At 35.1% G+C, this 14,518-nt stretch overlaps 1 protein-coding gene across 1 annotated transcript in view; it reads right to left on the bottom strand.

Moving 5' to 3' along the window:
• LOC582509 (pituitary homeobox x) overlaps window positions 1-14,518 on the bottom strand; it is a 39,015-nt gene that overhangs the window by 13,995 nt on the left and 10,502 nt on the right. Inside the window, exon 2 of the mRNA XM_782456.5 lies at window positions 12,851-13,053. Coding sequence (XP_787549.2) covers window positions 12,851-13,053 — 203 coding nt within the window. The remainder of the gene's footprint in view (window positions 1-12,850; window positions 13,054-14,518) is intronic.

Raw genomic sequence — 14,518 nt, 5'->3', positions numbered from 1 at the left:
TATCCAATATTTGTCAACTTTTTATCTACATGAGAAAATTTCTGCCAGCTATTTGAGGGTTCTAGAAAGCTTGTCTATACAGGAAAATATACACACTTTCTCACCCCTCCCCCTTCCCTCTCTCTTTCTCCCTCTCTCTCTCTGTATTCCTCCCCCCCCCCCCCCCCTCCTCATCCCCCTATACATACAATGTACCTGTCTTTCTTACGTTTTCTATATTCCTTTCCCCTATTATATTTGTTTTCTCTTTCTTTGTCGTTTTTCTATTTTTCACCATATTGTATTAAACAGTCATACACAATATCACTTTAGTCTTGCAAAAAATCCAAAGTTTGAGTAAGAGTTTGAGTCTAATTAATTATATCATGGTTAGATATAAAACTACTCAATATGTTTACGGTTGTGCGCACAAAGTAGCTTCACACACGCCATGGAAGACGCAGCCCGCTCTTACGTAACCGAACGCAACGCCACGTCCAGTATGAGTTTGCTACCAATGAGCGCGATACGGCTAGTCTATATAAAGAGCTTGTTTTTTTATGCCTTATTTTCTACAGGAGTCTAAGATTTAGGCATTTTTGTAATAATTTTCTTATCCTTTCGATTCTCAAACAAATTTTGTAAAATTACATTGATAATAATGATATATATTAATATGTAAAACGAAGACACTATGCAAACATAGTCTACTTCACTGCAATATAATATGCTCAGTTACCATCTACAACATAAAGTCCAATGAAAATATGTGCCACCAGTTTTGATTGAAAACAAAAATTAACTATGGTTATTTCCTAATCTCTAGTGGTAAATTGTTTTAAAGTTTTATGCGATGGGGTTTGCAATTATAGCATGTATTAGGATCTGCGCAGGTTGTGGGTATGTAAGTGAGACCTGAGCATTGAAAGTCAATATATACCATGCTGTAAAACGAGCCAATAGGCCAACATTGTTTCACGTTTGTGAGACTTGAGTATTGATAGTCAATATATATCATATTGTAAAACGAGTCAATAGGCCAACGTTGTTTCTCTTATTTTTGTGTATTATAGTTTCTACATCATAATCTCAGTTGTCAACATTTCTCAACATTTCGATTTCATTGGATTTACCATAAAAGTGATTTTTAAATAATTTATATTGGCTGTGCTAAATATTAAATCGTTGTATGATAGTAGGCAAATAGGAATATAGGAATAGGAAATCCTGAGTTTATAGTTTCACTGGTAGATGATCACCATTATTATATACGAAATGATACAGATATTATTCTAACTGCCTTTAGATTACGTACTTTGTTGCCAACCGTGTTGCTAGGAATATACATATCATTTCTCAAGTACCAGTTTATAGTTTCACTGGACGATCACCATATATACGTCATGATACAAATATTATTCTAACAGTCTTTAGATTACGTATTTCGTTGCCAACTGCTACTGGCAATATACACATAATATCTCACGTACACATTAACAAATAACAATTTATCCATAACCTATTATCCATGACGATTGCCGGTCATCATACAAAGAGTCATATTTCAAAAAGGAAGGAAAATGCGGCTAAATATTTCCCCATAAAGTACAGTTACCTTAGCATCCGGCCTCATTAATATCCCGCTATAATAACATGTGTATTTCGAACGATACACAGCCGTGGGCTTGATGAGACTACAAGTCAAGGTTAAGGAAACAACTCCGCCGGGACTTCGGGGGAGGAGGTTGATCCCGGTTCGCTAACAGGTAAACGCGACCTGGAGTCAAGTGCACCTCTGAGTAGTGACAATGATTGATGAAAATCAAGAAAATATCCGTAAATTTATTATTATCCTACCGCAGGTATTTTCCTTCTTTATTATTTACTTTATCTTGTACATTTCAATATTTATTTTTCTTTATTTTCTTCAGTATCTTAGTCATCTAATTTTCATCATATTCATCGTCGCTTTAGAACGGCGTCCTTCGAATCCAATGCTACACAGTAAAAACGCTGCTTAAAAAGTGATGTTCACTTACAGTTGTACACTATCTTAAACAACAGTTGAACAAATTGTAAACAATGTTGCTCGAAACGAAAGTAATTTTGTTAAACATTCGCTGTTTAAAATTTAATGACTGCTTTATTTACTATACGAGAGCTTTTAGACAGTGTTGTTTACATATGACGTCATGTGTCACGTGCCAGTAAAGTGCGCGTTGGCTAAAAGATTTGTTTCAAATCATGGCCAACCGAGCTGTAGACGTGTCGTGGATGAGTGGAAACGTCGCCGGACTGTCGATCACAAGGTCCACGGTTCGAGTCCCGCCGCGGAACTAATGTCCTATGGCAGCCTAGCATAGCCGGGTAATGTTGGAGCGCCTTGAGGACCTTGCAAGGTCGATACGTGCGCTATATAAGAATCCAATATTATTATTATTATTATTTAACAACAGCTCCTTTTTAAACAACTTTCTTTAAACAACCCAGTTGGTGTAAACAACCCCCACTGAACAACAGCTCCGTTTTAAACAACCGTCTTTAAACAACACCAGTTGTTTAAATTGTGATTTTAAACAAGTTGTTCAAAATGTTGATCAACTAAGTGTTTAAACTTTAAACAACTCGAGTTGCTTAACATTTTAAACAACTCTTAGATCAGGTCACCCGTTAATCAACAGTTGTTTAAACTTTTAAACAACATGTTCACTAAATTTTTAACTGTGTACCTGTTGCTCTGGAAAAAATGATAATCTTATTAATCAACACATTTATGATATCGCATACTACATGTTCCTAAATGAGACAAATATTAATTCTTTTTTTTTGTTGCAAAATTGATTACAGCGATGGAATATTCTAAATGATATATTAGTTATTTTCAGTGGCAGAAATTTCCATCTATTTTCATACAATAAATACACAGAGTGGTTGAAATCAGTCTCGCGGTAAATATAGTGACAGCAGAAAGAAGATGACGAAGGAAAAAAAAATCAGATTTTGAAACATGAGAGATGATGACAAGTTCAAAGGTCTGATGAAACCTAAACTGGAGATGTCCGTTTCGGAGATTCCTGGTAGATTAAGGAGGATACCTCTCCCGCTAAGGCAGTATAACAAGGGCCCTCTGATGGGGGTGGATTGCGTTGCGGCTGAGGACGGAAATCGGTATAGCGAGCTAAGGAACCATTCATACAGCATAACTGACACGAAAACTGTGTACTGTAGGCGGTTTTCGTGGTGCATAAGAAAACTTTTCGCAAAAATGTTGGAATTCTATTTTAAAGAGATACATTTCCATCAAATGTCTTGTTCCTCTTTCTTATTTCTTTTTTGATTTATTTTATTTTATAAATATGAAATGCAAAGCGAAAAATAATTGATGCCAGAAATATTCGCAGGATAATCCATTTTTTCTCAAAATATTCTCTAAATTCGTGAATTTCCGGATTAATAATTGGGAGATAAAACTTGTTATCAAAATGAAATTGAACAAATAAATTTGATGATGTGATCATTTGCAATAAGGTAAGGAAAGATTAAGCATATTAAACTGATCATGAGTTGATAATGAAAAATAAAATTTATGAATAAAAAGGTCCCAAACGGAGGAAAGCCAGTCAACATTATATACAGGCAAAGTAGAGACTGAGGTATTCGGTATTTTGCTTAATACGAACGACGAGAAGACGAGAGATCCCGAGAGAAAAGAGAGAGAGAGTATAGAGAAACATAGAGAGAGAGGGAGAGCGAGATAGAGAGAGAGAGATGAGAGAGAGAGAGAAAGAGAGATCAATTGGAAACTAAGGGGAAACAAGTAGAGGGGGAACAAAAGGAGATAGAAATGGAGAGATATATAAAGACTGGTTTACAGAAGAGTAGAAAGAAAGAGAAATATAAGAAGATAAAAGGAGAGAGAAACAAAGAGAACGAGAGAAAAAGACAGAGAAACATATATAGAGGGAGTGTTATTTTGATAGGCCTATCTGGACCACTCTCTCTCTCTCTTCCATCGACGGACCTCTTGGTCGATCGACACGGGGTCACGGCCGCGTCACGGTCAAGCTTAAGCTCCGTAAACCATGAACCTTGTTTGTGAAAGAAACTCCGTGAGTGGGTTCAAGTTTAAACGCAAATGCACTTTTAGAGGAATTTTCGTTCTTCGAACTTTTCTTCTGTATTCTCCCTTCGGATAGCTATATGACGAATGGCTGTTTTTCGGTATTTTTTTCTTCATACTTTCTTGGAAATGGAAATTACTTATAGCATGTGTAATGGATGCGTAACAATGATATTAGTCCCAAGATAATTATTTTTATTGAAACATGTGAAAGAAATTATACCGATAAACAGTCCACAAATCCATCATGGAAAATATATTCTTATTCTCCAAACATGTCTTAGGTCTCTATACGTACAGTATTTAAAATCGAAAGGAAGCAAAGAGATGGAGATAGATTGTCTCGCCTTATTTATCTTTAAACACAACATTAAAACAAATAATAAGGCATTAGATTAGAGTAATAAACTCATTGCGAGATTTATGAACAGATTCTTTTTCATATTACATACGACCAAGAAGATGCAAGGCTATAGCTCCTTGATAAGCTTACTAGTATCAAGTGCTATGTGCATATCGTGCTAACTGTAATTCAACTTGTGTAAGATATTATATTAAAATATTTACATCTATTTATCATTATCAAACAAATATGAATACATGTTGTGAGTTAAAAAACGAAACGGACAATGATAGACGAGGTATTAATAGTCCAAAAGACGTAAATAATAAATAAGTAACACGTTTTTGTTTTGTTTTTCCAATCGCGAAATGATGTTCACAGAAATTAAGAATAACGTTTTTTTTTTAAAGCTAAAATAACCTTCTAGAATGTCATTGCGATGAAACCAATGATGTTTTCAATATAACATATGTTATTGTACTAAAGTTGTCAAGGGATGTTTTTATACTTTAAGTTTCTTTTTCGTTTGTATTATAATTCCTTATTCTTTTATTTTCTTTTGTTCCACTGCAAATATTTTGTTGAAGAATCTGATCATCTTTATGGTAGTATTAGTCACACATATGGGTGTGTACTGTGATGAAACAGTGGTTACATATTTCATAAGTCATGCAATTTTACTAAGACTGTAAACAGAGAAATCCAGGTCATATCTTTCTAAATCACTATGAGAAAAAAAAGGTATTTCCAATCGCTTCCAAACGAGATTTTTCACTCCCTTCTCGTAACCCGTATCAATCATCACTTCTTTGAAGCTCTAGCGGCGCGTTGTCAAAGAAGCACGGGGCGCGGACCGCCTAGTCATCCTCGAACGATCGATGGCGCTTTCAGTCTCACCTCGACCTGGCATCACGTGTTCTGACTTATGGTTTAGGGGATCATGACTAAAATGTTCGTCATAAACATACTCGCCAGCTCGGGATCTATTCCAATAGCTATGCGTCATCTCCGAGCTATAAAGCCTGCCACCAATAATATCATGTAGGAAAAAAACACGAATTGATGGAGAAAAACGAAATCAAGACACAAAGCGAAATTTATCTCATCCCTGAACATAAGTGGCGATGGAGAGGATATTAGGGAGCAGGGTAGGAGAAGAGGAGTATTAAAAAAAAAACCTAACATAGAGTGATATATCTTGCCTCGTACCAAAATAGAAAACGGAATATACAGTGATTTAGTGTTCGAGCCGAGCGCTCATGAACCTGGGCAACTTACATGCTCGATATCCGATGTATTATCATTGGCAATTCGGATTGGAATCGTACATAAATTTAGTTAGCATGCTGTCGTATCGCACTCTTCATCACGATAGCTTTTCATTTTATACATTCTGAAATGGACAGTTTATCAAAACCGGTGTAGTACTGTACATGTATATGAAACGCGACAATTAACGTAATGTAATACTGCGATAATATTGTCGGAAATGAGCGAAAATTAGTTCAATTTGCAAATACGAGGCCATCAAGCTATTGTATGCTTTCATGAATATATCTCATTAAAAAAGGATCCAACGAACATAATTTGTAGTTTAATACCTGAGGGCATGTTCATTCAGGAAACAAAATTATATCAATCTCTATTGTTTAATATCCTTATTTTTTTCGAAGTACCTCATTTTGTACTTATTCCGTAAAATTGATTAGGCCGCCATTTTCTGAGTCTCATTTTCATTCTATCGATAATGGATATCATGAATCGTTTGTCAAACATATTTTTCTCGTTCATATAACAACTTTCGTCTGTTTTTCTTGCGAGTACCTTATTGTATTTCTTCTCACTCGTAACAAAAAGAGTACTGATGACGTTGTTTCAATACCAGATCCTTTTTTTGCAGCTACTACCTATTACAGAAATTAAAAATATGTTTTCAAATGTGTTATTCTAACAATTTGGTTGAAAAAAATTTAAAAAATACATAGGAATGATTATAATACAAATTATCTCGTTATGTCTATCTTTACTTCAACTATTTTATTAATTTTCGGCAGGGGCATCCCCCTATCCATCATTTTTGTATGGACAGTATTAACCCAATTCCATATAATTTTCTTTTTCGTTTGCACTTTGCTTTTTGAAGGTAGTCTGATTTTTAAAAAAAGGCTTGGATAATTTTATTCTATATCACTAGGGACCGTTCGTATATATATCTGTCAAGATATTTTACAAGGCATTGCGAATTTAGGTCAAATAAGCAGCAATAAATAGACACGGCGAAGGGGGGAAATGAAACTACAAGCGTCGGTCGTCGCCAAATGCATGACTGTATGGAGTTGGAATTAGGGAGCGTGATTTTCTGAGAGATTTAGGAAGGTTTTGCAAACACATTTGTCACAAGTATATTTTGACACTAGTGACGAAATAAGCTGTTGTGCTTGTGCCTCTTTTGTATGCGAAGTAATGGGGATTGAAGGAAATAAAGTATAAGCTAAGAAAATAAATGACACAGGGATTGGGAGTGCAATACTGCTGTCAAATGTCATTAAAAGGGGATAAGTATATAAAGATAGGGTTGGACAGACGATTTCGAGAGAAAAGCGACAGGATCAACAAAATGAATGCAATTTCTACAATATGGTAAAATATGAGTATTTTTATACGCTCGAAGAACTAAACGGATAGAGGGTAAGATTTTTGTTTAGAGGTACAAACAGAGAGAGAGAGAGAGAGAGAGAGATCATACTTCACTATCACTTCCCCTTTTTTTTTAAAACTTCATCTTCGAGTTGATTATTAGTTGCCCCGGTTTAATTGAGGTACTACATGTATCTCTAATTACAAATGTCCTTTTCTCATGTATTTTTTTACAAAAGAACTGTCCTTCGGATTAAATAATGAAATCAAATTTAACCAATTTAAACATATGATTCAATAGCATTGCAGCGATATAGGGTGTCAGTATTTATGACTCAATATACATAATAATAACTCGTATCGAATAACAATTAGGTAGCTATCATATGACCTTACTTCCAAAAGTTCAAGCGCGGGTAAACGCCAAAAAGGTGTACTTCTTGTCAACGATGCCAAATTAATCGAATAATTTTGCGTATAAACACAGAAATTAATTGATGCAATGAAAAACACTTCACTGGGTTCAAGCGCTTCATATTTCAATTGTTTACGTGATTGTGTTTGCGGTTTTCAAAGTCAATATTTATATTACCAAATCCAGCAGTTAATACTTTAATTCGAATGCCCTACCGGTTGGATTACATTTTTAATCACAATGTAAATTGTTAGTAGCATCCATTTCCGAAAACGTGGTATGCTATGTTTTTGATGCGTAAACATTCCGCGAAAAGTAGGTTGATGTCATCTTCATGTTCATTTAAAAATAAATGGGAAATACAATTATTGGAATCGGTCTGTGTTACCTTTTGTATAGATCATATTGCTGTGGTAAAAGAATGCCTCAGATAGACCTTTACAAACCCATGAAAATCTTATTTTTGAGAAGATAAATCAATACGAAATTTTTAATTACATTATGCAGTTGTTGAGAGTAAGTAACATAACAATAATTGACACATTATACATTAAGTGGTTATTATGAAGGTGGTGACATTTTTTTCTTGATAATGGTCCCCATCTTCATAAGGAGTAGGACATTCTTGTATAACAACCCGCACCCACGCACGCCCACACGCACGTGCACCCGCACACACACATCTGTTCCTGCGCCTTATTTTTGGATAATGCCGCCATAAAAAAAGCATGTGTATTATGATTCTTCGTGTTTGTGTTTGTTTGTCTGATTTTAGCACTAGAGCAACAACAGGGAACCCCCCCCCCCCCCCTAGCCATGCACAAATGTTAAAAAATGTTAAGCCATATCACCATGATCAGTCTAGGAATCTGCTCGTCTTCCCGTTCCTCAGAAGACTTCTGTTTTACAAAACGGGTCCTCACACAATCCGCCAATACATTTGGCATGATTGGTCAGCCTAGTATACATCTTCGAATCTGTTTTACAATGTTTGTGGTATAAGATGCTACACACGTATATATCTAATTTGGGAGGGAATTGATGTAGTGGGTCCATTAGCCATAATATATAGCATGACCCATTCGTTGATTTAAGAGCTAGGAATTCAGATGAGATTGCAGTGATGCATGAGAATATGGACCAATGTTTGGTCTCCACGAAGATGCTTGCATGCATCGAAACATGCACAGGTACATGTATGCATTTACAAGAACAGATATCCCATCTCTGCTGAAAGGCACTGTGAACATATTTTGTTTGGAAATAATATGGCTCATTAATTTCCTTCAGACAAACTAGGGAGGACGATTACAAAATTACAAAATATTCCATAGGAAAAAAAATCAGTAAGTAACGAATAGAACAAACAGTTTGCTTCTTTCTTTTTTTTTTTTTATTGTTGTTTCGTTTTTCAACTTGTTTTTATTTTGTGATTTTCCCTCAATCAAAGGGCGAAAAGGGGGAAAGAAAGAAAAAAGAAAGGGGAAAAGAGAGGGGAAAGGAGAGGGGGCGGGAGCATGAAAGGAAACACTACGGCCCTCTCTCACAACTTCTCCTCTCTCACAAATACCCTACTTAATGTTCAACTCATCCAACCAGTAAGCCACGTGTGCCCCCCCCCCTCCCTCATGATGTCTGTGCCCCCTCATGTCTGGACCCCACGCTATACCTCTGGGCCTTCAGGGGGAACAAATAATACTGAGAATACGAGGGTAGTTTTATAATCTTTCTCTACCCTTGGATTATATTCCAGCGGAATAATCACAAGGAGGAGGGCGGCCTAGATACAAACCCTCCACTAGAAAGTCTTGAGGATTGAAGTTAATTTTCTTTCCAAAAATATCTGGTATAAAAATGATTAGTACAATTTCTCTCATTTTCTTTGCATATAATTAATGTTTATTATCTAAACTATGTTGAGAATTACAAATCATACACTTACTATTAAACAGAAGAAATATAACTTTTGAAAATATGATTGCAAATTTAACACTTTACGCCTATTTTACTAACAAAATGATTAAAAAATTAACATGATCTAATCGCGCTCTTTGAATATTAAATCTATGAACGCTTGGTCTACTTAAAGCCCCTCTGTCCTACTTGTAGCTACTTGCTCCCTCTATATAGAAAACTTCCCCAATCGGTGCCTGTTGGTCTACCATGATTCTCTTTTTCTTATGTTAATTGAGAGCTGAGTTAATGAGATAGCCACCTGTCAGTGACCTCGCTTTGTGGTCTAATCCCTTCTGGCCCAGTAGTATTGACGGTCTTTAAAGCCTGGAAGTGACAGCTTGGAATTCGGTCTATTATCAGATTATATCTTACAATTTTAATAGAAAGATGTATTATTTTTCAAAGAAAGATATTATGTTTTCCAGCGATTTCACAATATCTTTCTGCGTTTTAGAAGTTGTTACTAACCAACTACTGCTGAGGTTGTATAATGCAAAAAAGAAAGAAGAAAAAAGAAGGATAAACACAGACAAAAATAAGACTTTGGTAAAGAGAAAATTGCTTCCCAAGATGAATCTCAAGACGGGCAGAGAAAGACAACTTATCAAAGCTTTGATCTGGTTTGACAACTTGGTCTGTCATTTCGTGATTGATAGATCGGAGACGCCTTTATGTTTGCTTTTTAACGCTAATCCCATGTATTTATCATTCAAAATAACCGTATCAATTGCAACGATTCTATGGCTGGCTTGGATGTACGCTACCATCAATCAAATATATATGAAAGTATTTTTTTTAAATGGTGATATTATTTTCTTTAGTTTGTGCATGTGAGAGACAGACATGTCATGGGTGGGAGGGTAAGAGAGAGAGAGAGAGAGAGAAAGAGTGACAGAGAGATATATCGAGAATTATAGGGAGAGACTGAAAGAGGGAAGGAGAAAGAAAGACGGGAAGAGACATAGAAAGAAAGAATCAGAAAAAAATGTAAGAAGAAAGTGAAGGATCGGAGCCCGTGCATACCGTAGGTTGGGAAAATGCCATCGCAGCCCGATTTAAACAATACTGGAAACAGGATAAATACAAATTTTTCCAATTCATTACAAAACGAAACAATCTCTCCTTCTAAACTATACCATTTGCTGTATTTTTTGTTTAAAGAAAAGCCCATTTCAATAGAAAGCTAATATTGCAATGATTTCAACGCAGTATATACCACATTATTGCCATAAATACACATTCATTTTTTTTAAAGAATTTTCTTCCGCATCAAAAAGATTATTAAATAGAAATATGCATCACACCCGATGTTACTTTTACAGGTAAAGAGAAATATCTTACTCTTTAAATAATTAAGCAGACCTTAATTGTGCCCTGCTTAATTTCCTATTTCTTACACCTTTTAATTTCATGCAACTATTACTAGTCATCAAATTAAATTTCTCTCTTCTTTGCGTCTAAATAAATACTCGTCACGTCCTCATTTTAAATCTTATAGTCGCACCTCTTGCTTCTGACATTATCGTGTTTCTTTTGCGCAAATTGTTATTTTTCTCATCAAATGTAGAAGAATAAACATAAGGGGAAAATAATCACAATTCATCAAATATGAAAGAATTCTATTTTTGATCACGTTTTTCCCGAAAAGTTCTCGTGGTTTATTGTACTTTACATTTTTCCAATGACCTCTTATATTTGTTGACGTTGCAACCTGCATTCAAATGCATGTCATCTTTTTCTCTCTGTGGATATCTCTTCACTCTGACAATGCTACTTTCCTTAAACACGGGTCGGAAAAAATATCTCTCATTGACCTTGCAATTCCACAATACCTTGACGGCTTGATACCTAAGAACACAATTGAATCACGTATTTTCCGACAGCAAGCCGCGGCTTCCTCTCTGGATAAAGCTACGTGTGTATCCACTTCCTTAGGTAGGCGAAGAAAACTTGGCTCAGATTACCATCCTCGTTCAAGGTCATTGTCATTGAAGATGCAAATATAACGATTTTAAATCAACGAAATTTTATCTTTTTAAAAAGATGACCACTAATACATTGATATGTATTTACCTGTTTACGATAATTTGACAGGAGCACCGCTTAATCGTTTTCCATTGAAAAAAAAACTCAACAAAAATGTGAAATGACGTAAATTTGTTTTGAAATTCGAACAAAAGTATACGGGCTTGTAATCACAGAGTGCATCTGTGAAGTTAATAGTTTTATGATTTCTCTCTGAATTATGTGAACGGACCTGTCGGAAAACAAGGAGGCTGGTTGTCAAAGAGATAGTTGCGCATACTTATCATTTAAAGAAAACGAGTTTGTCTGTTCATATAGTCTGAAAAGGTCTACATACAATACTTAAGAGTTTTATTGAACCACTTCTTATCGCTCTCATTTTATTAATGTTTTTGTTTGTCTTTATATGTTTCTATATATATTTTTTTTTTTTTACACATGTAAGAGTATACGAGGAACCCGCAGAGTGTCGATTGTATAACATACGAAATTGCAATAAACCCGTCTAAACATGGGTAAATTGGACTTGTCATTTTGGAATATTGACGTAGCCGCGAAGTACCTATCATAATATAGGAATGCACTATAAAGGGTATGATTATTGCTCACAGTTTTATTGAAGAAATATTATGATGCGATGCTGGCAAAAGAGATAATACGATTGTATCCTAGAGGAGGTGATAGAATCCTGGATAAATGGTATATTGAAGAGCGTTTTTATGTGGAAACTATACGTTTTTATTTGCATTGAGTGTCATTTCTATCTAATGTTGACGAAGAGTGTTAGTTATTTTGACGAAATTGAGACGGTATATAGTGCGATGGTCCGTCTAAATGTCTGCGCATTAAAGTATATGAGCATAGACGTGAACCACGAAATATAACAACCTTTTAGCACGTATCACATTGCGCTATGAGGAGTAAACGTATTCTGAAAGATCTTTTGGATCTTTCCATAGTTTTTTGTTTATCATACATTAAACTATGTTTAAAAAGGAAAAAGGGAAAACAATGCCTGTTCAAATGCTAACAAAACTCGAGCAGATATTCAAACAGGAAAAAAATACGAAAGCAGACAAAAGACAGCTAGAAAAAACATTATAAGTAATGAATACAATCATGTAAATACAAAAATAAAGTGTAGGCATACTAATTTGTCCCAACCCCATAAACATTAAAAAAGACAATAATTAAACGAATAAAAATAAAATCACGTTGCTCAAGATTGTGAACTCAACAAACAGATAAACGTACGAACAGACATACAGACAAATAATCAATCAAACAGACAGACTGACTTGCCCTAACTCGAGATTCTGAATTCAACAAACAGACAAAAAGAAAAAAAGAAAAAAAGACAAACAGACTAACTTACCCTAACTCGAGGTTCTGTGAGGTTAGTCCAGGCTGCAATCTCTTCTCTTGTTGACATGTCAGGGTAGCGATTCCTGGCGAAATTTGCTTCCAACTCCTGTAACTGTTGGCTGGTAAAATGAGTACGCTGTCGACGCTGTCTTCGCTTCTTACTATCGTCATCTTCGTCGATATCGACGTTGTCGTCGTTGGCACAGTTTTTATCTGTCGAATAGATAATCGGCATCGAAAACTTAAGGCTATGAATATATCACAATCATTATATAGTTAATATGAAAAATTATTTAGTGTGTACTTCGAGAAAGTAAATCAAATTAAAGACAAACACATGAAAATCACCTTCTTTAATAAGTTTAAGCATTCTTATATAGGTCTTTATGTATTTACCACATTGTTACTTTTTTTATTATTATTATTATTTTATTTTTGTGTGTTGGGGGAGGAGGCAGACAACGTTGTCATGTTGTGTATTTCATAGGGGTGGAGAATGGATCAATATAATTATACTTTCGTGAGGTTAATTTGATGTTGTTGCTTATACATCATTTACAATAGGTAGCGATTCTGTTATATGCAATAAATAATGACATGAATAAATTCCTAAAAATGAAGGACTAACCAGATTGCAATCGCCGGTGTGATTGATTTTCCTATGATAATTTCCCTTTTATAAAATACAAACGACAAATCGGATGATGGCACACGTACTCTATATTCAACTATTTTCTGAGTCATTTCAGTATTTCTCAGAAAATATCACCAGTGTGTGATGATGATTAAAAAAATATGAATATCCAATAAAAAGTTAACAGCGAAATTATGCATTGGCAGCTAAAAATGTGGTAATAGAACTACGTATAATTGGAAGCTTTCTGATTCTATCACTCAGATACTGATTTGACATGGAACCCTCTTGTGCAATATAGTGATAATAATAAAATTAATCATAAAAATGATATTTATATTAATGATATTAAGTAAAGAAATTGATAAATAAATAAATGAGACAAAATAAATGTTTTTTTTTTAATTGGTCACGATAACTTTGTGCCTGTTCTCCAAACGTAATTTCATCGTCATAGCTCAAGATCACCTTTCAAGAAATGGATATGGAAATTTAAAAACTGGGTGCTCTTGAAGAGGGAGGGGAGGGGTTATTTGGTATAAGGTAACGGTGCACTTTTTCTTCCAAGTATTCCCACTGGAGCACAACATGTTCCATTGTTTGTCGCTAAGGAGTACAGGTGTAAAGGGTGACCCTTTAGTGATGACATATGGAGATTTAAAAGGCAGAGAGGTGGAAAGAAAGGGAAATAGTTTTCGTTCTTGTCATCATCTACCCCCCCCCCCCTCCTCTCTCTCTCTCTCTCTCTCCCTATCCTATTTAATTCTTTCCCATTCTCACTCCTGGTTCCATCGCACTGTACATTTTAACGAATCCCTTTCGAATTTGAAAAAGTCTTTTTACTTTTTTCCCCCTTTACCCCGTTCTTTCATTCTTTCTGCTGTCCATTTGTATGGATTTTGCAAAAGTTTATTTGGTTCTTTCTGTGTCTGTTTTTGTGTGTTTGTTTTTTCTAGACCCAATTATATATTCTCTACTTTAAGCATGATTTGTTTAAGTCTTGAGTAATAAATTCCGAAGTTTTTTTCGACATCCCCCTTTCTT

This window comes from Strongylocentrotus purpuratus, unplaced genomic scaffold, assembly GCF_000002235.5.
Source record: "Strongylocentrotus purpuratus isolate Spur 01 unplaced genomic scaffold, Spur_5.0 spur5_scaffold_10, whole genome shotgun sequence".
In the NCBI taxonomy this organism is placed as follows: domain Eukaryota; kingdom Metazoa; phylum Echinodermata; class Echinoidea; order Camarodonta; family Strongylocentrotidae; genus Strongylocentrotus; species Strongylocentrotus purpuratus.
This window is presented reverse-complemented; position numbering and strand designations above follow the sequence as displayed.